This window comes from Etheostoma spectabile, chromosome 6 (assembly GCF_008692095.1).
Source record: "Etheostoma spectabile isolate EspeVRDwgs_2016 chromosome 6, UIUC_Espe_1.0, whole genome shotgun sequence".
Taxonomy (NCBI): domain Eukaryota; kingdom Metazoa; phylum Chordata; class Actinopteri; order Perciformes; family Percidae; genus Etheostoma; species Etheostoma spectabile.
Window position 1 is genome coordinate 16,113,646 of NC_045738.1, and position 22,956 is coordinate 16,136,601.

General features: G+C 40.2%; 2 protein-coding genes across 4 annotated transcripts; one reads left to right on the top strand and one right to left on the bottom strand.

The window, feature by feature from the left end:
- Nucleotides 1-273: 273 nt before the first annotated feature.
- On the bottom strand, nucleotides 274-1,554 carry glrx3 (glutaredoxin 3). The gene has a single exon (XM_032517981.1). It carries the CDS (start codon nucleotides 1,529-1,531, stop codon nucleotides 554-556), a length of 978 nt encoding a protein of 325 aa, XP_032373872.1. The 5' UTR covers nucleotides 1,532-1,554; the 3' UTR covers nucleotides 274-553.
- A 31-nt stretch (nucleotides 1,555-1,585) lies between these two features.
- On the top strand, nucleotides 1,586-15,714 carry bag6 (BCL2 associated athanogene 6). 3 transcript variants are annotated; one of them, XM_032517978.1, is made up of 25 exons: nucleotides 1,586-1,714; nucleotides 3,138-3,225; nucleotides 3,325-3,442; nucleotides 3,948-4,162; nucleotides 4,637-4,708; nucleotides 4,787-4,909; nucleotides 5,511-5,707; nucleotides 5,989-6,121; nucleotides 6,900-7,100; nucleotides 7,203-7,413; nucleotides 7,742-7,792; nucleotides 7,995-8,347; nucleotides 8,433-8,505; nucleotides 8,634-8,974; nucleotides 9,778-10,042; nucleotides 10,511-10,680; nucleotides 10,909-10,962; nucleotides 11,260-11,368; nucleotides 11,622-11,746; nucleotides 12,839-12,973; nucleotides 13,315-13,371; nucleotides 13,479-13,703; nucleotides 14,098-14,205; nucleotides 14,434-14,580; nucleotides 15,123-15,714. In XM_032517978.1, exons 2-25 carry the CDS (start codon nucleotides 3,145-3,147, stop codon nucleotides 15,216-15,218), a joined length of 3,660 nt encoding a protein of 1,219 aa, XP_032373869.1. In that variant the 5' UTR covers nucleotides 1,586-1,714; nucleotides 3,138-3,144; the 3' UTR covers nucleotides 15,219-15,714. The 3 variants fall into 3 exon arrangements, with proteins under 3 accessions (XP_032373869.1, XP_032373870.1, XP_032373871.1); XM_032517979.1 differs by having other exon boundaries at nucleotides 8,715-8,974; XM_032517980.1 differs by having other exon boundaries at nucleotides 7,203-7,281.
- The last annotated feature ends 7,242 nt before the right edge of the window (nucleotides 15,715-22,956 follow it).

Genomic DNA, 22,956 nt, shown 5'->3' on the forward strand with positions numbered 1-22,956 from the left:
CTTTCAGGCTAAGAAACTGTGGACAGGATGACATGAAAAGTTAGAGGGGAATAAGTAATTCTTCACTAACTATAAACACATTGCGTGTGAGGATGTGAATACTGGGAGATGACAAATTTAACACACAAAAATGCAGACACCAGATAATAAGAACAAAAGGCTGCTGTTTTCAGTGTATTTTCCCAGAGTTAGACAGGGATTTATAAAAGTATGCTAACAACAGGGATCAATTTACCTTCACTTGAAACATTTCTTGTTTCTTAATGCATTTTCAATAATTACTATGAGCAAAACTTCAGAATGAAAACCAAAAGCAAATTATCATTAAGTATTTAATTTTTTTTTATATACTTTAATTATAATGTGAATGCATCCAAATGCTACAACAGTTTGGTTATATGCAAAACAATTTGATTATTCTAATATTTCTCTTCATAAATTGTTTAATTCACTTGCTGGCCCACATGTACTATTGCATCAGTAACACAGAGACAATCTGGACATGTGCAGTGGATTTTTGTTTCCCCTCTCTGATGATATGGCAAAAAACACTTTAAGACTCCCCCTTCAGCACTGATACTAGGTCTCCACTCTCCTTTAGCTCCTTGAGTATGTCCAAACCACCGATCAGGTCTCCTTTCACGTAGAGCTGGGGGTAGGTTGGCCAGTTGGAATAGGTCTTGAGCCCCTGACGCACCTCTTCATCCTGCAGAATATCAAAGGTGTCAAAATCCACACCGGTGCTGTTTAAAATCTCCAGTGTCTGCCTGCTGAAACCACATCTTGCAGCATCCTTGTTGCCCTTCATGAACAGCATGACTGGACTCTGGTTGATGATGGTCTTCAGACGGTGCTCCAAGGTGACAGCCTTGGGACAGGTGTTCTCCAGCTCTCCGGACTCAGCCAGCTCCTTCACTATGTCCAGTCCTCCCACCAGCTCTCCATTCACATATAGCTGAGGGTAAGTGGGCCAGTTGGAGTAGGTCTTTAGCCCCTGTCGAACCTCCTCGTCGGACAGGATGTCGAAGCTGCTGAACTGGATGCTATGCTCCTTCAGCAGGCCGACTATCTGCCGGCTGAAACCGCAACGGGGCTCCTGCGACGACCCCTTCATGAAAAGCATGCAAGGCGCTGCGTTGATCAGCTTCTTCAGCCGCTGGTTCAGGTCTGTGGTGGTACTTTCCGCAGCCCCACCCGGACTCCCGGTGACTGCCAAGCGCTGCACCTTCTTGGTCAGCTCTGGAGCATTGGCCCCGTCCAGGCGGTCCACTTTCTCCCCTCCCTTGAAGAAAAGAAACGTGGGGACAGAGGCGATATCATACTTCTCCGAGACCTCCGGCACCGCTTCCGCCTCCAGCTTGACAAACGTGGTGTCGGCGTGCTCCTTGGCCAGCTCGGCCATCACTTCGTTCATTTGGCCGCACTGAGGAGCCCATGCCGCCTGGAAATGCACTACGGTGAGGCATTTTCCAGCTTTGGTTAGGAAATCTTCAAACTGCTGATTTGTTGTTGCCTCAATGAGATTCGCCATTTTTCTCTCCTCTGTACAGCGTTTCCGGTGTTGCGCTTACGTCACATCCGTGCTGCTTGGTAGCTTCTGGCAAGTACCAGACAGCTTGTACCACCAAGTACTAGGAAGTCATTTGCATGTTATATGGTGATAAGAAACAGCTGCATACACTGGATAAGTTGAAAGGATAGTGTGACTTTTAAGGTAACCGTTGAACAACACATCACAATCTCTTTATAAAAACGAAATATCGTATTGTCTGTTATATAGCAATGCTTATTGTAACGTGTAGTTTATTTGGCATTAGCTTAGCCTCCTTACTGACGCTAGTTAGCTGGTCAAAGTTAGCTTAAAGCTTCCAAGTGGAGCAAAGCTAAATCTAGCTAGCAAGCCGATGTAAACTAGCTAGCTAACGGTAACGTTATTACCGTTGCTGTTCGTGTTAGCTACATGATGTCACTGTTCAAATTGTTTAATTAGCTAGCTAGCGTTGCAGTTAAAATTTCAAATCCCCGTGCTGTTGAATGGCCTAACAGGATACAGCTTACCTAGCTACGCTAACTTAACTCCGCTAACGTTAAGCTGATAACGTTAGCGATACGGTAACATTATGATGCTACCTAGCTAGCAAGTAAACCTAGCTAGCTGCTAACCATTTTTATAAATAAGCTGCTAATCTTGTGCTCTGGTTTGGCTTAATTAAAATAATACTGCATTCACGTGCTCCTCCGTTGGTCCGACCAGAGATGTCGCCTACTAGTGTGTTCATGGATACGTATTTTGTTGATGAGCTTTAACGTTGAGTAATGTAGGGTGAAAAAAACATGGATGCTCAGAGCTTTAAAACAATAGATGTTTCCAGTGCCAGTATTTCATTTGATTTTGAAGCCTTAGCTTTATTAGTGATTTTGTCTCTGACTTGTTGCTGCACCAGTCCATTCCCTAAACCTCTGAAATGTTGCAGATATTAAAGTGTACTCAATTCTGCATTTTTGCTGCTTCCAGTATTCTGCTCAAATAAAACGAATTGCTTGTTAAAATACAAAAACTGAAAGGAAAGCATTTCCATCATTCTTTTATTGAACGAATTAAACTGAACACAAATGTAACTATTGAAAAGTAGTTACATTTTAACTGATAGCTCTTTCACCATTTTTGAAAAAAGTTTATTACTTTTAGTTTCCAATAATTAAAAAATACCAAAGATTCACTGGTATCAGATTTTTTATTTGCTTGTTCTTTTTTTTTTTTTTAAGTGAACACTTTTGGGTTTTGAATTGGTAGTTGGAAATAACAAGCAACTTGTTTGTAATTTTCTTTTCGCGTTTGATGATTAGTCAGTTAATAAAAATGACAGATTAACTGTGAATGAAATTGACTATACCTGATTACAATACCAACTAATCAAATATTAGCTTACTACTTATATATTATGTTGGTGTGTACAACATGACAGCTGACAAGTACCAAGAAATGTCAGTACATAAATACAAAAGATGTTATTTAGAAACATTGCCTTCATTACGTAAAGTTGACATTTAAGTGTACATATTTATATTACTATTTGCCTCAATATTTAAATATCATTTGGGCTATAATTACTGGAACACATCATTTTATGATACAGGAACACCATGGAGGAACAAACTGCAGACATAGAGGTGACAGTCAAAACACTAGACTCCCAAAGCAGAACCTACACTGTTGGTGCTCAGGTAAGTTCTTCAGTTCCTACAGGAAACTCTGGAGTGAATTCTTATTTTCTGTCAGGCTTTGTGTTGGTCTGACTCATGTCTGTTCTTTCTTCTTTGTAGCTGACAGTTAAAGAGTTTAAGGAGCACATTGCCCCTTCAGTGGCTATCCCTGTGGACAAACAGAGGCTGATCTATCAGGGCAGAGTTCTACAGGATGAACGGACTCTGGCAGACTACAGTAAGTAATTAAGAGCTCAATTAGAGCAAAGCACAACTTGATTTTCTCTTGTTTCAAGATTGGTGTTTGAGCTCCTTCCTCTTTTCTTATTTGGGTGTTATACTATAGTGCAGGTTCATAATATTAATTTTACTTATTCATTATTATTCTAACATATAGGCCACACACATTGAATAAGTAAGTAGGAATTGACTTTGATGGTTGCAGTTTTTTATTTTTTATTTAGCTGTTGTAGCAAAAGGTAATGACTATATATTGCATTCAGTAAGTTAGCTCCCAAGTGCCCACCTGAGCTCCAAGAATCCTTTTCAAACAAATGGGGGCTTTAAGATGACTTGTGTTTGTCAGTATTTGTATAGTATTACCGGCAAAAATAATTGGACATAATAATTGGACATCATTTTGAAGGCCTTCAGCGGTGTAAAACAAAACAAAAAAGGAAGTGTGAAGTTAACACATCATCAAATGTGCACATATGTAACTGTAGTTCTGTGTTCATCCCCAGATGTGGATGGCAAGGTGATACATCTTGTGGAACGGGCCCCCCCTCCGCCCTCCCAGCCTGGCTCAGGGTCAGGAAGCACTTCAGCTGACAGTGGACCCTCCTCGTCCTCCCAGGGAACATCGCAAGTGCCTCCACATGATCGCAATGCTAACAGCTATGTAATGCTTGGCACCTTCAACCTCCCTGTCAACATCATGGACCCCCAGCAGATACAGGTAGGTCTGCTTTGAAACTTGTTCAGGGCTGTTCCGTGTAGTGATTGTGCACTTTTTTTTTTTTACAGTCCACAGCGAGTCCGACAAAATTATAGAAGTGCAATGCTAAATCGATTGAGTACTCTTAGTATCCCAAATCTAATGTTCTTTTTTCATGTTTTGGTATAAATTCAAGGATAGTACATAAACAACTCAGTCAGATTTCTGCTAGTGATCTCACAATGATTTCTGACAAACCTGCGCATGCAGTCCAGTGTGATGAACAGCAACTCAAAAAGCAAATAGATTATTCCTTTCCTGAACATAAATCCTAACATATATATGTAGAAGAAGAATTCCCTCTGGTTAGTTTTTAAATATATATTTAGATGCAGTATGTTGTCTAATCTTAACTATGACCGTTAAAAGGTTAGTATAGCATGTTAAGTGTTTCCAAAGGTGCCATACTTAAGTGCTGTTATTCTTTTTGTTTAGATGTCGGTTCAGCAGATGATGTCTGGTATGGGAGAGAATGCCAGGAATGCCAGAGTCACAACCAGCACTGGAGTAAGATGCCTGCTGACAGCATACAATCCCACATAACATTACCTTGTGTTTTGTTGATTTTTACCTTTCTTATTTCAGAGCAATGGTTCTGTGAATGTGCACATTGATATGGACCAACCAGTGCAGAGTGGGCCAAGGCTGAGGCTGGTGCTGGCTGAGAACCTGCTGAGGGACATCAATGATGTCATCCACAGGATGGAGGTAGAGTTCACATTACTCCAGACTGGGCCTGCATGATTAATCGTTATAAAATCGCGATCTCGATTCACCCTGTTCACGATTTAATTTTTTAATATATTTGTTTTTTGATGACTTTGATTCTCATTTAATTTTTTACGAGCCAAATGCATCAGACACTACTACTTTCTTCTGTGAGTTTTACACATAAACTGTATAAAATAGGTTTTAAAGCACTCCCAAGCGCTGCAATGCTCTCCCTTCTCTTCATTGAAGCGTCTATGTTTACAGGCTTGTGGTGATGCACAATGTGCTATAGGTGCCAAAAAAGCCAAGCCCCCTTTCCCCGAAACAGAAGCTAACCCCGGTAACGTTACGAAAATACAAAATAAAAATAAAAACTAATAAAAAATGCAAAACTATATTAACTCTGGTTTGGTACTGCCAATTAGTTTTTAGTCATGGTCAAAAAAAAATCGTGGCATAGAATTGTCATATCAATTCTAAGCAAAATAATTGGGATTCATATATTTCCCTCAATTGTGCAGGCGTACTTCAAACGCAAAGCTCCAGAGAAATATCCACCGTATTAACTAATTCGCCTGCTGTCTTGTGTCTTTTTCAGGGCCGGCCGAGTGACACTGCCACCCAAACAGAGGCAACTTCTGCTGCTGCTCCCCCTCCTCCCTCATCTTCATCTACTACTTCCACTCCCTCTCCCTCTGCCCAGCCCATGGACACCTCCCCACCTCCAACAACTCCCCCACCTGCACCCACCTCTTCAGCACAATCTGAGGGACCAGCACCCCAACCTGGACCCAAGTGAGACATCCTCTTTCTTTGTTGCTCATATTGTTTCTTATGCCACAAACTTCTGAGACAGGCACATTTGAAATGAACATGAAATTTTTTAGCATAAAATAAATACAGATCATTCCTGAACTTTGCAAACATAAAGCATTTCACTTTATGCTGTAAATTGATCTGATATATTATTAAATTCAATATACATAGTCGTGCTGTATTTCTTGTATCACTGAATTGACCACTGCCTAGCTTTGTGTTTTGTTTAGTTGTAATCAGCTCTACCTTTCTTGCCCTAGTCACCCCAGCCCAGCTGAGTTGGCAGAGATGTTATCTGAGCTGCGGAGGGTGGAGGAGAGACTGCAGCCCTTCATTCAGAGAGCTCACACCATCCTGGAGACAGCCACCACAGCAGAATACAACAATAATACAGTACGATTCAAACTGCCAAATAATAATTAACCGATGGTCTTAGAATATTTCTGAAACAATGCTTTTTATTAGGATGCCAGGATTCATAAACATTTCCAATATCATGTCTTAAATTGTTAAATTCATAAGGGTTCAGGGGCAGCCATAACTTTTAATATTGCCATTATTTTTGAATCAATGGGATTATTCAAAATGCAGTAATTGACCACTTGCTAACTAATTTATTTCATACGTTTCCGTCTAAACATTAGAATGGTCTTTGTCTTAAGAGGAGGTGTGGAATAGATCAGCAATTAGCAAGATTTTGAGATTTTGGAAGGAAAAGTTCAACATTCTTTTACAGGACAATAACTTTCTTGATTCTTTTGTTGTGGCCTGGCAACTGGTCATGACCAAGACATATTCTGTAGAAACCCCTTGTTAAACAGCCAATAATTGTTTTCAAACTTCAGTTTTTGTTTTGTTTGATTTTTATTAAAGTGAAATATATGTCTATCGTGAGCTTTAGAAGTGCTTGTAGGTGAATGTTGTTTTCATTGGTCAGAGCCAGGCTAGCTCTTTCTTTCTGTTTCCATTCTTTGTGCTAAGCTAAGTTAGCCAGCTGCTGGTGGTAGCTTCATATTTACCATACAGACACTTGAGTGGTAACAATTGTCTCATCTTACTCTCAGCAAAAAAAACAAAATGTTGAACCTTTTTGCCCTGTGTCTTTAACATGCATTATGTAGTTATTTGTTAATTTAAGAAGTTGCCCAAAATGGTTTCTTTTCTGCCTTAGGAGAGAGAGGAAGACCAGCGTACTCTTGTCCTGACGTTTGAGTGTCTCCGTCTCCTGGGTAACGCCCTTGTGGCCCTCAGTGACCTGCGATTAAACCTCATGAGCCCTGCTCCCCGCCACCTGCACGTGGTGCGGCCGTTTTCCCACTATACCAACCCAGTCACTCTGCCTGGAGCTGTGCACCACCACATCCCAGTTCAAGTAAGTTCATTTGTGAGCATAGTTTAGTTGTTAATTTGTTAGTTGTTAATGTGAGCCTTTAATGTCATTAGAATGACTGTGCTTGTTTCTTTTCACCGACAGATGAACCTGGGTGCTGCGGCTAACGGCACTGAGGGACAAGCCCCGCCTACCCAGTCAGCTAGCCAATTCGAGCAGGCAGGTCAGGGACAGACCTCACCCCCACAGAATTCCCCTTCCAATCAGCAGGCTGGACCGGGACAGGCTGGCCCCCGTGTCATCAGGATCAGCCACCAGGCAGTCCCGGTGGTCATGATGCAGATGAACACGGATGGTGTGTTGTCCCCTACCCGCCACTGATTGAATGCTTCACTACGTTACAGCTGTTTGTGTGTCATATCGCTTGGCAGCAGTGTGTTGCGTTACATGATCGCATATACCACACTACTACATCCTTCATGCACTGCTACAATCAGAGTGATCTGAAGAGTGGAACTTTGATGTTATCTGATTTACAGGCTCAAATTTCAGAAGATAGTTTTGTTAAATGATGGCTCTGTTATTGCAAAAATACTTCTGTAATAGAGGGATACTGGCAGACAGTTACTTTAGTATTGTATAGGGAGTTCAGACTATTTTTGTGTTTTTATGTGTATGTGCAGGACCAGGTGCAAACCCTGCTGGAGCTGGACAGCAAATGCCTGGACAACCAGGTAAAGGCCAATTCATAGTACATTTGGCATGCTACATTTTATATAACACAGTCTAGTCATGTAAAACCCCTTTCAATTCAATAAAATACTGTATAGTGGTTGGGATCAGAAAATAAGCCTTTTTGTAACTCTTGAAAATCATTTTCTGCTGATAACAAAAGTATGTCATGCTAGTCTCATTGGTCTCTGTTTCCCCCTTCAGGTGCCCTACCCCCTGACTTTATGCGGAATCTCATGCAACAGATCAGCCAATATGCTGCTGCCGTAGCTACTAGCGCCGCCACCGCCACCGCTACTGGACAACCAGTCCCACCCCAGCCCACCCCTCCTGGCTACAGCTCCACAGCCAATTCCTCAACTACCACCACAGGTCCCAACACACCCACCACCACCCCTACTGCTCCCCCACCTCCACCCCATACTGGCCCCCAGCCCCAGGCAAGGGTCGTGTTCACCCGACCCCCCTTTGCACCCAACTTGCCCCCTCCAGCCTTCGGTACTCGGGGAACCACCATCAATGTGAGGGCTGCCATGCCCGGCCAGCAGCCAGGACAGGTGGGGATAATGTTTTGTGATTTGATCCCTGTTTTTGAAGCTGACTATTAACATTTGAGATTAATTGCAAAGTCTTGCTCCACAGGCTTTCAACCCTGCTGCTCTCAACCAGATGATTAGTGGACTGGTTGGACAGCTTTTGCTTCCTGGACAAATGGGTAAGCATTTTCAGTTGTTGAATTTAGATCTGGACTTCATTAGCAGCATATTATTGTAATTATGTATGTATAGAAAAATTGGTCAAAAATTGCTTTATATCAGTGATACTTCAATCTGTTTTTTACAGCTGGTCAAACAGTCACATCCTCCTCATCCACATCCACATCCTCCTCTTCCTCCTTTTCCTCCTCCTCTCAAACCTCCTCAGCCTCCTCCTCATTTTCTTTCTCCAATTCGGGTCCAACTCCTCCGCCTACCGCAAACACTACTAGTCCACCGAGCCAATCCGAGGCCAACACTGCGGAGCCCCCATCCCAGGGGATGCCCCCAGACCTCAGCCAGCTCCTGGGTTCTCTCCTAGGGGTAGCAGGTGGTGCCGGTGCGGTCCCTTTAGGGGCCCCTTCAATTACTGTCACCACATCTGGTGTCCCAGCCTTCATCCAGGGAGTGAGTGAATTCATGCAGCAGGTCAGTGATTGAATGTTTGACTTGAGTGCACTTCATACACTTTGCACCTTAATTTGCAAATCATTCTGTAGTCCTATATTACTTGCACCCAGATCATGCGAAAGGAACGCATCACTAAAAAAAAAAGTCATATTAAATTTTAATTCTTGGAAATCGTGTTAATAGATTTTATTTTAATTTTTTTTTAGAAGTGTGTTCAAATGGAGCCAGATAGAATAATGATATAAATAAAAGTATTTCATTTCACAATAACAGTAGAATGCACAATATTCAAAATTTAGTTGGAGACATTGCAATCTTAAAATGTCTCACAAATCAGCAGTCATTGCTAATATATATCACCTGAAATCAGAGAATCAAGTTGTTGTCAACGTTGTTTTTTATGTAGGTTATTTTGTCTTAAGGCTTCAGCATCTTTTGAAAATCTTTCAACTACCAAAGGCTGGCATCAAATGCTTTATCAGATTTCCGCTCCTTAACTTATTCTTTTTGATTGAAAAAAATTCCAGACAGTATTTTAGTAAGTTCTTATGAAACTGCTTTTATTTGGACAGCTTTTCATATTCAATGTTAAACGCTCGATGTGACTTTTGTTAAAAGGAAAAAAAGGGTTATTATATATTAATAATCATTGTGTTGGCACTAGTAAAAACACAAACATTTTAAACGAAACCCAGCCCTAATCATTAGTGAGTTTCTTGTTTTATCCATATGGTGCTTTCCATTTAAAGAAATCACTGCATTTCAATTATAGCAAAGTAATGTTAACAAATCCTCACTCCTAGTTTTCATTTCATTTCTAGGCCCAACCCATCTTCTCTCCACCACAACCTCCCTCTGGCGCTACTCCTGCTCCTGCTGCAGGGCCCAACCCCATGCCAAATCCTCCTGCTGGAGCTGGAGCCGAAGCCCTCAACCCGGAGCTGTTCACAGGCATTGTCCGTGGTGTGCTGAGCACCATGATGGGCTCTCTGGGCCAGGCACAGAATGACACAGAGAGCATTGCTCAGTTTATGCAGAGGCTGTCTCAGGCAACCAACATCTTCATCAGTCCTGAGGATCCTACTGGTAAACCATCAAGTATATGATGCTGTAGGGCAGGGCATTATAGAGAAAATCAAATATTATATTCTTGACCAAATACCTTGATGTCGATATTGCGACAATATTGTATGGTTGACTATTGGTGCTGTAACAAGATGTTATTTACACAATGAGATTTTTGATAAATATTCTCCAGAAATGATTTAATTACTTAGTGGGTTGAGGTAAATAATAAAACAGCTAGAAGGTAAGTTCAGAAAATGACATGTAAAAACTGTAAAACCAGGAAAAGACAACACTTATATTACGATATTATGATATATCCTAAATGTAAGACGACATCTAGTCTCATATCGCAATATATTTCCCAGTCCTATGATGCTGTCAATACAGCAACTGACCAAGAAGCATATCAGGAAAAAGTCTGATCTGATGAGTTCACCCCACTTCATTATGTAACTTCATGTAATACTTTTTTACTGTGATTCTAAGGTTTTTTTGGAGAGCTACTGATGTTGGTGTGCCAGACATTCACCATGTCAGACCTGGTGATGCTGCTTCATGGCCAGCACCAGCCCCTTGGCCGCATCCAGCCTCAACTATCCCAGTTCTTCACCCAGAACTACCTCAATGGCAGAGAGCCAACCGATGAAAACATTGCTGTCAGTACTACCCACCAGTTGGAGAATTGTTTTTCCTTTACATTGTTCTTGTTTATTTTAAATCTCTTGATACTCGAGCATAGTTAAAAGTAGATAAGAGATCATTTACTTTTTATAATTGGTCCCATGTTTAACGGTTGGTCTTTTTTATTCTGTTGTGTAACTGACTTCTGACTATGTGCTGTCATTTTCTGTTTTTTCCTCATGTCCTCTGTTTCCATCCCCCAGGCTGCGGCTGACAGCCTTGTCAATGAACTGGAGGAGTATATCAGTGAGAGCTTTGTAAGTGCTCAAGGTCCACTTCTCTTCTTGTATCGCTTATAATACAACAGTATGTGATTTAAATAAAGAGCTGTTCGATTGGCATTTTTTAAGTTAAATCAGTTCACTTTTAGACTGTGGAAAGCCTATTCCTTTGTTTGAAGTACTGAGAAGCCACTAGCTAAGTGAAAGTAATTTAATACTAAGACATGTTTTATGAAATGAAACATGTTTAGTTTAAGTATGATTTACCTAACTGTTGCCGCCTTTTGTATTTTGTAAATGTATTGATGACACCTCTTTATTAAACTCCAACAGATGGAGTCTTCAGTCACCGTGTTGGAGGGTGTTGATGTCACTCAGACCAACATGTCCTTTTTCAGACAGCAGCTGATGCACATTGCCACACACATTCTGCGTTGCACGGGTAAACTTTAAGAAGAACAGTATAAATCAATTGGTCTCTGTGATGGTTTATGTGTGGATGTTTGGGTTCCAGTTTAGCCTCTATTTGTGTTAAGAAGTAGTTTGCAACACTGGAGGTAATTACATTTGGATTATCAGGAATACCGCTATGAGGTGAAGAAGTAACTTAAAAAAAACAATTTCAACTATCTTTGTAGAACTTGTAGCATTGTATTTTTTGCTAATTCGTAATTTTCAATATTTTTCTCATCCAGATAACTCATTTGGGCCCCAGCTGCTACAGATGTGCAACCAGGCATTGTTTGAGTGTCTTGCCCTCAACCTGCACTGCCTGAGAGGAGACCAGAGAGCCCTTACCACAGTCATCAACCACCGAATAGTTAGTATACAATGTCTCACTAACACGCTCACTGTTTGTTTCAGGTCTGCTCTCTATTCACTAGGTAGTATAATCCAGATGAAACTGAATTTGGCATGTTTGGGCAAAGGATATCAAGTTTAGTGCTTTGTGCAAATGCAAACTCATGTTAACTTGCAATAGGCATTGATGCCTTATGCCAGCGTTCTAAAACATAAAGCCTCAAAGAACTAGAAGCCAAACAAGGTCTTAGTCACGGCATTATTGAGCAGTCAAAGGCCAACATTGTATATGATAGGAAAACAATCCCAATCATTTCTTCTGACTAACTTGCAAACAGCTAGTGAAGCTTCGTTTTGGGCACAAAGCTATTTTGCCTAAAAACAACACAATTAATTTGGTTTACTGCAGTATACTGCCTTTATCTCATAGCTACTTACTGTTGCTGTTTATTTCTCCTTTCCCTGCATTTAATTTTTATGTGTATAAAAAGAAATCCACTCACCATTTTACAACCAGTCAGAACTAGTGAATTATTAGTTGTTCAAACCCACTTACAGATGCTCAAGATTTCAAAAGTGTCATAAATAATTAAAGTTAACTTTATTATTATCAGTAAAGATGGCCTAAAAATAACACAATGGCAAAATTACAAAAAAAGATTGCAGCAGTGACTGTATCATTTAAATGTTTTTGTGAGATGAGACAAAACCAGACAAAAGCTACTAAATGTCTTAACAATCTAAAGCAAGGAACGTTTCTATACCTCTTAATATTATGCCATCTAGTACAAAAGCACCACTATGACCTCAAAGCTAAAAATATAACTGAATTAACACCACTGTAGGAATCACAAAAGCAAACTTCCTGGCAGAACACTTTATGGCAGATCAGTTGAATTGGATTGTACTAGACTACCTAATAAAGTGACCACTGCATCTATGAACTGTATATAAATATGCCATTTACCGCAGCTTGAAGGTGCTTGGAAAGGCACCTTGAAAGTGTTTGCAAAGTGCTTAAATGTGACTTTGGAAAAGGTCTAGGGACACTGAATACAGAAGAAACAGCTGTTGTACTTGTAAAAAAAACTTGAATGTTCTCATGTTCCAGCGGAGGATGTCCAGTGACATCAGCCCCAGCCTGGTCAACTGGATGACCAGCATGATGACGATGAGGCTGCAGGTGATTCTGGAGCACATCCCCATCACACAAGAGCAGATCCAGAACTACATAGTTCACACACAGGTAACGTATCAGCGACATGCCTTGTTTAAACTTTTAGCTCCGTATCTATGACTTCTACCAAGAATATGGATGGACACACGTTGGCTTTTAGATGAATTAGCCTCTCAGTTATACTTAAGAATTTTTAAATTTAGTTTGTTTTCCCTAATTTGTGTTTTCTTAACCGTAGGTTTCAGTTTTATTGTCTGAATTTTAGAATTGAAATCAGTTTTCTACAGAAAAAATGCACATGTTACATGCTGAGAAAGAAGTCCCTCGTATCTGATGGCTGTTACATATCCTGTTACTTTGGACAGCATGTCTGAAATGGCTAATAAATATTAAATGACACCCTTTCACAGAGAGATCAGTCTTCTGCAACTGGCACACAAGAGCCTGAACGAGCACAAAGTGCAACGGTAAGCATGATGTATCTTTAATGTCCTTTATAAATTAACTCAGTTTGAAATTTTAGGTACTGCTCTGCCTTTTAGTTCCCTCATTTCATTGTTCTTCACTTCCAAAGATTGGGGACACCCTCTCACCAGCTGCAGCCACCACAGCAGAGGAGGCCATGTCGGTGTCACACAACATGAGGGCGCCATCACGGGAAACAAGGGTGTTGCCAGGAGACCTGGGAGCCTCGGGAGGAGCGGCACCATTAGGTGGCGACATGGCAGCAGCAGGAGCAGAGGGAGGGAGTGACGAGTCTCCTCGAGAGTCAGAGGCCTGGGCGGCTGCTGTTCCACCTGTAAGAGCCCACTCAGTTTGTTTTAATGTTTAGCTGTCTAATTTCATGACTAAAAAATTCTCTTTTTGTAGTGTCCTCATTACTGAAGGTTTGTGGTTGTTGCAGTTGGGTCCATACTGAACGTCAAGATCCCCACCTAACATAATTCCAGTGTAGGATAGAGAAAATGACTACAGTCATTGTTCTGTGCAAACAGCCATTTTAATCAATCCAATCAAGTGGGTATTTGTTTGAAGTTTGTCTTGTTTCCCTGTTAAGCTGATGCAATGGTGGAACAGTACTTTGAGTGCTTTTGAGTATTAATCTTAAGACAAACTTGAAAATATGTAACTTTCCTTGACTCCAAGATAGACTCCAATCTCTCTTCTCTATTTATTGACTGTATGTGTTGTAGGAATGGGTGCCCATCATCAGATGTGATATGATGACCCAAAGGAAGATGAAGGCTCAGCCCCCGCTGTCTGACGCTTATTTGCAAGGCATGCCAGCTAAACGCAGGAAGGTAATTGGATCAGTTGTAACTTTACTCATTATGTACAATTAGTACTTGTCCTTGCCTTCTTTAAGGTGTGTGTGTGTGTGTGTGTGTGTGTGTGTGTGTGTGTGTGTGTGTGTGTGGGGTGTGTGTGTGTGTGTGTGGTGTGTGTGTGTGTGTGTGTGTGTGTGGTGTGTGTGTGTGTGTGTGTGTGTGTTGTGTGTGTGTGTGTGTGTGTGTGTGTGTGTGTGTTAGACAGGACTGGGTAGTGGAAGCCTCCTCTCCCTCTCTGATGCGGTGAGTCAAGCGGCCAGGACAGCGGGTGTGAAGCCCATCACTTCTGCTGAGCGGTTACAAGACGATCTAGAGACCCAGGAGCTAAAGGAAGCCTATGCAGAACAGGTAATGAAGTCTTGCATGTACAATCACAGCAGGGACACACTGACAGCGGTACAAGATTACACCGGATATGTCCAGCAGTGTAACCTTGTGCGTTAAAAGATGGTAATAGAATGTTAAAAACCCAATTGGTTAAAAATAAGTCTGTATTTACAAATTTATCTGAACGAAGTGTTTAAAAAAAGGACGATGATGACCTTTTAAACTACTCTGAGAATACTAAAATACTATTTTCTTTTCATACAAGTAGATGAGATAATAGATCTGAAACATTAGTTAATTGATTGTTGATTGACAAACAATATCAGCAGCTTATTTTGATATACATTTTCAAACAACATCTGCAGTTCTTGGCATAATTGATTTATGACTTTTTTGTGTGTATGTGTTACTATGACTAATAAATGTTCTTTTAATGGCATATTTGTTTTTTAAATTATTTTTTGACACACTATATATATATTACATTTTTATGGCATCATATGTAGTAACACTTTTGACATGTCATTTTCTATGGCATACTTTAATAATACCTTTTTCCTCAGGTTAAAGCAGACATCAAGAAACGAGTGAGGGAAGACCCGGAATTCAACTCTCAGCAGTTCCCCAACGCACACAGAGCCTTTTCATCAGACTCATAATTAAGTTCAACTGATAAGAGAACTGTAACGCTCTCGCCGTTTTCATCTTTAATTCTTGGATCTTCATTCAACTACACTCGATACCGCTTTACCCCCCCCCCCCCCCCCCCCCCCCCCCCACCTGTCTGTATGCCTTTCTAAGCAGTTAGCAGCTCTCCTGGCTAATTGCCTCATGCTAATGTGACTCCTTTTCCCAGTGCCTATTTATTTCTTGGTTCAGTTTGGTCCAACTCTCGCTGAAAGAACGTTCCCTATGAAAAGAAGTTTGACTAAATCAGGACATTTTACTTTTTCTTTGGATATATGTGTATATCTGTACGTTTTATTTGCCCTCATATCCTTGTGTTTGTTTTGTTAATATGGAGTCTGAATTGTCATCATTTAGTAAACCTTACCTTCATGTCAACACTCAAGCTCAAGTATACTTTCATGTTAGAAACGTGCTGTTTGGTACATGAATGTACAGTAAGCTTAATAAAATCCTTGATACAATAAAGACTCCTCATTTTGCTTTGAGAAGTGATGGGAAAAAGAGAAACTATAATCAACCGACATTAGCTTATCTCAGCTCAAAAGTGCAGTGGTGGAAGAATTACTCAGTTTACTAAAGTAGACGCATAACTGTCAAAGTAAAATTACTTATGCAGAATGGCCCATTTCAGAATAATATCTTTTACTGGAATAACTTCATACATTCATGTGTTATCACTTTAATGTTGTAGCTGGTAAATGTGGGACTAATTCTAGTACACTGCTGGATATTTTAATATGTATGAATATGTTGATACTATTTTGTATTAGTAATCTGAACCTGCAAAGTAATTAAATATACCAAATGTGTATTCGAGTAAAAAGTACAATATTTCCCTCAAATGTGTGGATAAGTATAAAGTAACAAAGTGTACCTCAATTGTACTTAAGAAAATGTACTTAAATACTTTCCACTGCTGCAAAAATGCCATGTAAAAGCTCTGTTGATTTAATTTGCCAATAAAACACAGGATATGGGCACTATGTACAATTGTGATGAAAAAATAATTGTGCTTACATAGTGTCTCCACCAGAGAGCACTACTGAGTTGATATTACAACTTTATTAACCAAATGTTTTGTTAAAAATGACTTTTTAATAACTTATTGGGACTTTTTATGACATACTGTACTATGACTTGATGTTCTATACTATGACTATTTATCACATTTTATGACATAGTACTAAAACCTTTGTAGGATTTTTTATGACATACTTTATATATATATATATATATATATATATATATATGTACACTACCGGTCAAAAATTTGGGGTCACTTACAAATTTCTATTCCACTCCATTATAGACATAATACCAGCTGATCTGAGTGGGGGGCTGATCTTTAATACAATATCTACATTAGCCATTATCAGCAACCATTCCTCCAATCATCCAAAGGCACATTCTGTTTACTAATCTGATATCATTTTAAAAAACATTGGAGAACGCTTTTGCAATTTTGTAAGCACATAATGTAATCTGAAAACTGCTGCCCTGGTTAAAAAAACAATGCAACTGATCTCAGCTGGTATTCTGTCTATAATGGCGTGCAATGGAAATTTCTAAGTGACCCCAAACTTCTGACCGGTTGTGTGTGTACACACACACACACACACACACACAAAGTTTGGGGTAATCCAAACAATTTTGGTTTTCCTGGAAAGTCACACTATTTCACACCCATACGTTGGGAAATGAATAGAAAATAGAGTCAGGAAATTGACAAGGTTAGAAATAATGATTTGTATTTGAAATAAGATTTTTTTTTTAATCAAACTTGCTTTCGTCAAAGAATCCTCCATTTGCAGCAAAACAGCATGCAGACCTTTGGCATTCTATGTTAATTTGTTGAGGTAACTGGAGAAATGCACCCCACGTTCCAGAAGCAGCTCCCACAAGTTGGATTGGTTGGTGTGAGGGGACTTCTTGCGTACCATACGGTCAAGCTGCTCCCACAACAGTCAATGGGGTTCAGATCTGGTGACTGCGCTGGCCACTCCATTACGATAGAATACCAGCTGCCTGCTTCTGCTCTAAATAGTTCTTGCACAATTTGGAGGTGTGTTTAGGGTCCTTGTCCTGTTGTAGGATGAAATTGGCTCCAATCAAGCGCTGTCCACGGGTATGGTATGGCGTGGCAAAATGGAGTGATAGCCTTCCTTATTCAGAATCCTTTTACCTGTACAAATCTCCCACCTTACCAGCACCAAGCAACCCCAGACCATCCTATACCTCCACCATGCTTAACAGATGGCGTCAGGCATCTTCCAGCATCTTTTCATTTGTTCTGCGTCCCAAAAACGTTCTTCTTTGTGATCCAAAACACCCAAACTTGGATTCATCCGTCCACAACATTTTTTCCAGTCTTCCTCTGTCCAATGTCTGTGTTCTTTTGCCCATCTTAATCTTTTCTTTTATTGGCCAGTTCAGATATGGCTTTTTCTTTGCCACTCTCCTGAGCCCAGAATCCCGCAGCCGCCTCTTCACTGTGATGTTGACACTGGTGTTTTGTGGGTACTATTTAATGAAGATGCCAGTTGGGACTGTGAGGTGCTCGTTTCTCAAACTGAGACTCTAATGTACTTATCTTCTTGCTAGTGTGGCAACGCGGCCTCCCACTTCTTTTTACTCTGGTTAGAGCCTGTTTGTGCTGTCCCCTGAAGGGAGTGTACACACCGTTGTAGGAAATCTCAATTTCTAGCAATGTCTCGCATGGAATAGCCTTCATTTCTAAGGACAAGAATAGACTGTCGAGGTTCAGATGAAAGTTTTCTTTTCTGGCCATTTGAGTGTTTAATTGACCCCACAAATGTGATGCTCCAGAAACTCAATCTGCTCAAAGGAAGGTCAATTTTGTATTTTCTGTAACAACCTAAACTGTTTTCAGATGTGTGAACATGATTGCACAAGGGTTTTCTATGTACTTATTTTTGAAGGAAAAGCACTGTACTTTTAATGAAGATAACTTTAAACTAGTCTTAACTTGAAGAAATACACTCTATACAGCTGTAATGTGGTAAATGACTATTCTAGCTGCAAATGTCTGGTTTTTGGTGCAATATCTACATAGGTGTATAGAGGAAGGCTAATTGATGATTAGAAAACCCTGTGCAATCATGTTCACACATCTGAAAACAGTTTAGGTTGTTACAGAAAATACAAAATTGACTTCCTTTGAGCAGATTGAGTTTCTGGAGCATCACATTTGTGGGGTCAATTAAACACTCAAAATGCCAGAAAAGAAAACTTTCATCTGAAATCGACAGTCTATTTCTTGTCCTAGAAATGAAGGCTTTCCATGCGAGACATTGCTAAGAAATTGAAGATTCCTACAACGGTGTGTACTACTCCCTTCAGGGGACAGCACAACAGGCTCTAACCAGAGTAGAAAAAGAAGTGGGAGGCCGCGTTGCACAACTGAGCAAGAAGATAAGTACATTAGAGTCTCTTGTTGAGAAACAGACGCCTCACAGGTCCCCAACTGGCATCTTCATTAAATAGTACCAAAAACAAACCAGTGTCAACATCTACAGTGAAGAGGCGGCTGCGGGATTCTGGGCTTCAGGGCAGAGTGGCAAAGAAAAAGCCATATCTGAGACTGGCCAATAAAAGAAAAAGATTAAGATGGGCAAAAGAAACACAGACATTGGACAGAGGAAGACTGGAAAAAAATGTTGTGGACGGATGAATCCAAGTTTGGTGTTTGGATCACAAAGAAGAACGTTTGTGGGACGCAGAACAATGAAAAGACTGTGGAAGAATGCCTGACGCATCTGAAGCATGGTGGAGGTAATAGGATGGTCTGGGGTTGCTTTGGTGTGGTAAGGTGGGAGATTTGTACAGGTAAAAGGGATCTGAATAAGGAAGGCTATCATCCATTTTGCCACGCCATACATACCCGTGGACAGCGCTTGATGGAGCCAATTTCATCCTACAACAGGACAGGACCCTAACACACCTCCAAATTGTGCAAGAACTATTTAGAGCAGAAGCAGGAGCTGGTTTCTATCGGTAATGGAGTGGCCAGCGCGTCACCAGATCTGAACCCCATTGAGTGTTGTGGGAGCAGCTTGACCGTAGGTAGCAAGAAGTGCCCATCCAACCAATCCAACTTGTGGGAGCTGCTTCTGGAAGCGTGGGGTGCAATTTCTCCAGATTACCTCAACAAATTAACAGCTAGAAGCCAAAGGTCTGCAATGTGTAATGCTGCAAATGGAGGATTTTGACGAAAGCAAAGTTTGATGTAAAAAAAAAATCTTATTTCAAATACAAATCATTATTTCTAACCTTGTCAATGTCCTGATCTATTTCTATTCATTTCCCAACGTATTGGTGGTGAAAAGTGTGATTTTCCGGAAAACACAAAATTGTTTGGGTGACCAAACTTTGTGTGTGTGTGTGTGTGTGTGTGTACACACACAACCGGTCAGAAGTTTGGGGTCACTTAGAAATTTCCATTGCACGCCATTATAGACAGAATACCAGCTGAGATCAGTTGCATTGTTTTTTTAACCAGGGCAGCAGTTTTCAGATTACATTATGTGCTTACAAAATTGCAAAAGCGTTCTCCAATGTTTTTTAAATGATATCAGATTAGTAAACAGAATGTGCTTGGATGATTGGAGGAATGGTTGCTGTAATGGCGTAATGTAGATATTGTATTAAAGATCAGCCCCCCACTCAGACAGCTGGTATTATGTTATAATGGAGTGGAATAGAAATTTGTAAGTGACCCAAATTTTGAGGTAGTGTTGTCATATATATATATATATATATATATCTATATATATATAAAGTATGTCATAAAAATCCTACAAAGGTTTTAGTACTATGTCATAAAAGTGATAAATAGTCATAGTATAGAACATCAAGTCATAGTAAGTATGTCATAAAAGTCCCAATAAGTTATTAAAAAGTCATTTTAACAAAACTTGTTTTTAATAAAGTGTAATATCAATCAGTAGTGCTCTCTGGTGGAGACACTATGTAAGCACAATTATTTTTCATCACAATGTACATAGTGCCCATATCCTGTGTTTTATTGGCAAATTAAATCAACGAGCTTTTACATGGCATTTTTGCAGCAGTGGAAAGTATTTAAGTACATTTTCTTAGTACAATTGAGGGTACACTTTGTTACTTTATACTTATCCACACATTTGAGGGAAATATTGTACTTTTTACTCGAATACACATTGGTATATTTAATTACTTTGAGGTTCAGATTACTAATACAAAAAATAGTATCAACAATTCATACATATTAAAATATCAGCAGTGTACTAGAATTAGTCCCACATTTACCAGCTACAACATTAAAGTGATAACACATGAATGTATGAGTTTTCCAGTAAAAGATATTATTCTGAAATGGGCCATTCTGCATAAGTATTTTACTTTGACAGTTATGCGTCTACTTAGTAAACTGAGTAATTCTTCCACCACTGACTTTTGAGTGAGATAAGCTAATGTGGTTGATTAGTAGCTCTCTTTTTCCATCACTTCTCAAAGCAAAATGAGGAGTCTTTATTGTATCAAGGATTTTATTAAGCTTACTGTACATTCATGTACAAACAGCACGTTTCTAACATGAAAGATACTTGAGCTTGAGTGTTGACATGAAGGTAAGGTTTACTAAATGATGACAATTAGACTCCATATTAACAAAACAAACACAAGGATATGAGGGCAAATAAAACGTACAGAATACACATATATCCAAAGAAAAAGTAAAATGTCCTGATTTAGTCAAACTTCTTTTCATAGGGAACGTTCTTTCAGCGAGAGTTGGACCAAACTGAACCAAGAAATAATAGGCATCGGGAGGAAAGAGTCACATTAGCATGAGGCAATTAGCAGGAGAGCTGCTAACTGCTTAGAAAGGCATACAGACCGGTGGGGGGGGGGGGGGGGGTAAAGCGGTATCGAGTGTAGTTGAATGAAGATCCAAGAATTAAAGATGAAAACGGCGAGAGCGTTACAGTTCTCTTATCAGTTGAATAATTATGAGTCTGATGAAAAGGCTCTGTGTGCGTTGGGGAACTGCTGAGAGTTGAATTCGGGTCTTCCTCCACTCGTTTCTTGATGTCGCTTTAACCTGAGGAAAAAGGTATTATAAAGTATGCCATAGAAAATGACATGTCAAAAGGTGTTACTCATATGATGCCAAAAAATGTAATATATATATATAGTTTGTCAAAAATAATTTAAAAAACAAATATGCCATTAAAGAACATTTATAGTCATAGTAACACATACACACAAAAAGTCATAAACAATTATGCCAAGAAACTGCAGATGTTGTTTGAAAATGTATATCAAATAAGCTGCTGTATTGTTTGTCAATCAACAATCAATTAACTAATGTTTCAGATCTATTATCTCATCTACTTGTATGAAAAGAAAATAGTATTTAGTATTCTCAGAGTAGTTTAAAAGGTCATCATCGTCCTTTTTTTAACACTTCGTTCAGATAAATTGTAAATACGACTTATTTTTAACCAATTGGTTTTTAACATTATTACATCTTTTAACGCACAAGGTTACACTGCTGGACTATCCGGTGTAATCTTGTACCGCTGTCAGTGTGCCCTGCGTGATTGTACATGCAAGACTTACCTGTTTCTGCATAGGCTTCCTTTAGCTCTGGGTCTCTAGATCGTCTTGTAACCGCTCAGCAGAAGTGATGGGCTTCACACCCGCGTCTGGCCGCTTGACTCACCGCATCAGAGAGGGAGAGGAGGCTTCCACTACCCAGTCCTGTCTAAAACACACACACACACACACACACACACACACACACACACACACACACACCACCACCACACCACACACACACCACACACACACACACACACACCACACACACACACCCACACAACACACACACACACACACACACACACACACACACACACACACACCCCACACACACACACAACACACACACAACACACACCCACACCACACACACACCCACACACCTTAAGAAGGCAAGGACAGTACTAATGTACATAATGAGTAAAGTTCAACTGATCCAATTACCTTCCTGCGTTTAGCTGGCATGCCTTGAAATAAGCGTCAGACAGCGGGGGCTGAGCCTCATTCCTTTGGGTCATCATATCACATCTGATGATGGGCACCCATTCCTACAACACATACAGTCAATAAATAGAGAAGAGAGATTGGAGTCTATCTGGAGTCAAGGAAAGTTATATTTTCAAGTTTGTCTAAGATAATACTCAAAAGCACTCAAAGTACTGTTCACCATTGCATCAGCTTAACAGGGAAACAAGACAAACTTCAAACAAATCCACTTGATTGGATTGATTAAAATGGCTGTTTGCACAGAACAATGACTGTAGTCATTTTCTCTACCACACTGGAATTATGTTAGGTGGGGATTTGACGTTCAGTATGGACCCACTGCAACAACCACAAACCTTCAGTAATGAGGACATACAAAAAGAGAATTTTTAGTCATGAAATTAGACAGTAAACATTAAAAAAACTGAGTGGGCTCTTACAGGTGGAACAGCAGCCGCCCGGCCTCTGACTCTCGAGGAGACTGTCACTCCCTCCCTCTGCTCCTGCTGCTGCATGTCGCCACCTAATGGTGCCGTCCTCGAGGCTCCCAGCTTCCTGGCAACACCCTTGTTTCCGTGATGGCGCCCTCATGTGTGTGACCGACATGGTCCTCTGCTG

Excerpts from the sequence above, each read along its gene's own strand:
- glrx3 (XM_032517981.1), bottom strand. The coding sequence starts at position 1,531 with ATGGCGAATCTCATTGAGGCAACAACAAATCAGCAGTTTGAAGATTTC.
- bag6 (XM_032517978.1), top strand. The coding sequence starts at position 3,145 with ATGGAGGAACAAACTGCAGACATAGAGGTGACAGTCAAAACACTAGAC. Across the intron at positions 6,122-6,899 it reads CAGAATACAACAATAATACA|GAGAGAGAGGAAGACCAGCG; the intron begins GTACGATTCAAA and ends TTTCTGCCTTAG. Across the intron at positions 7,793-7,994 it reads GCAAATGCCTGGACAACCAG|GTGCCCTACCCCCTGACTTT; the intron begins GTAAAGGCCAAT and ends TTCCCCCTTCAG.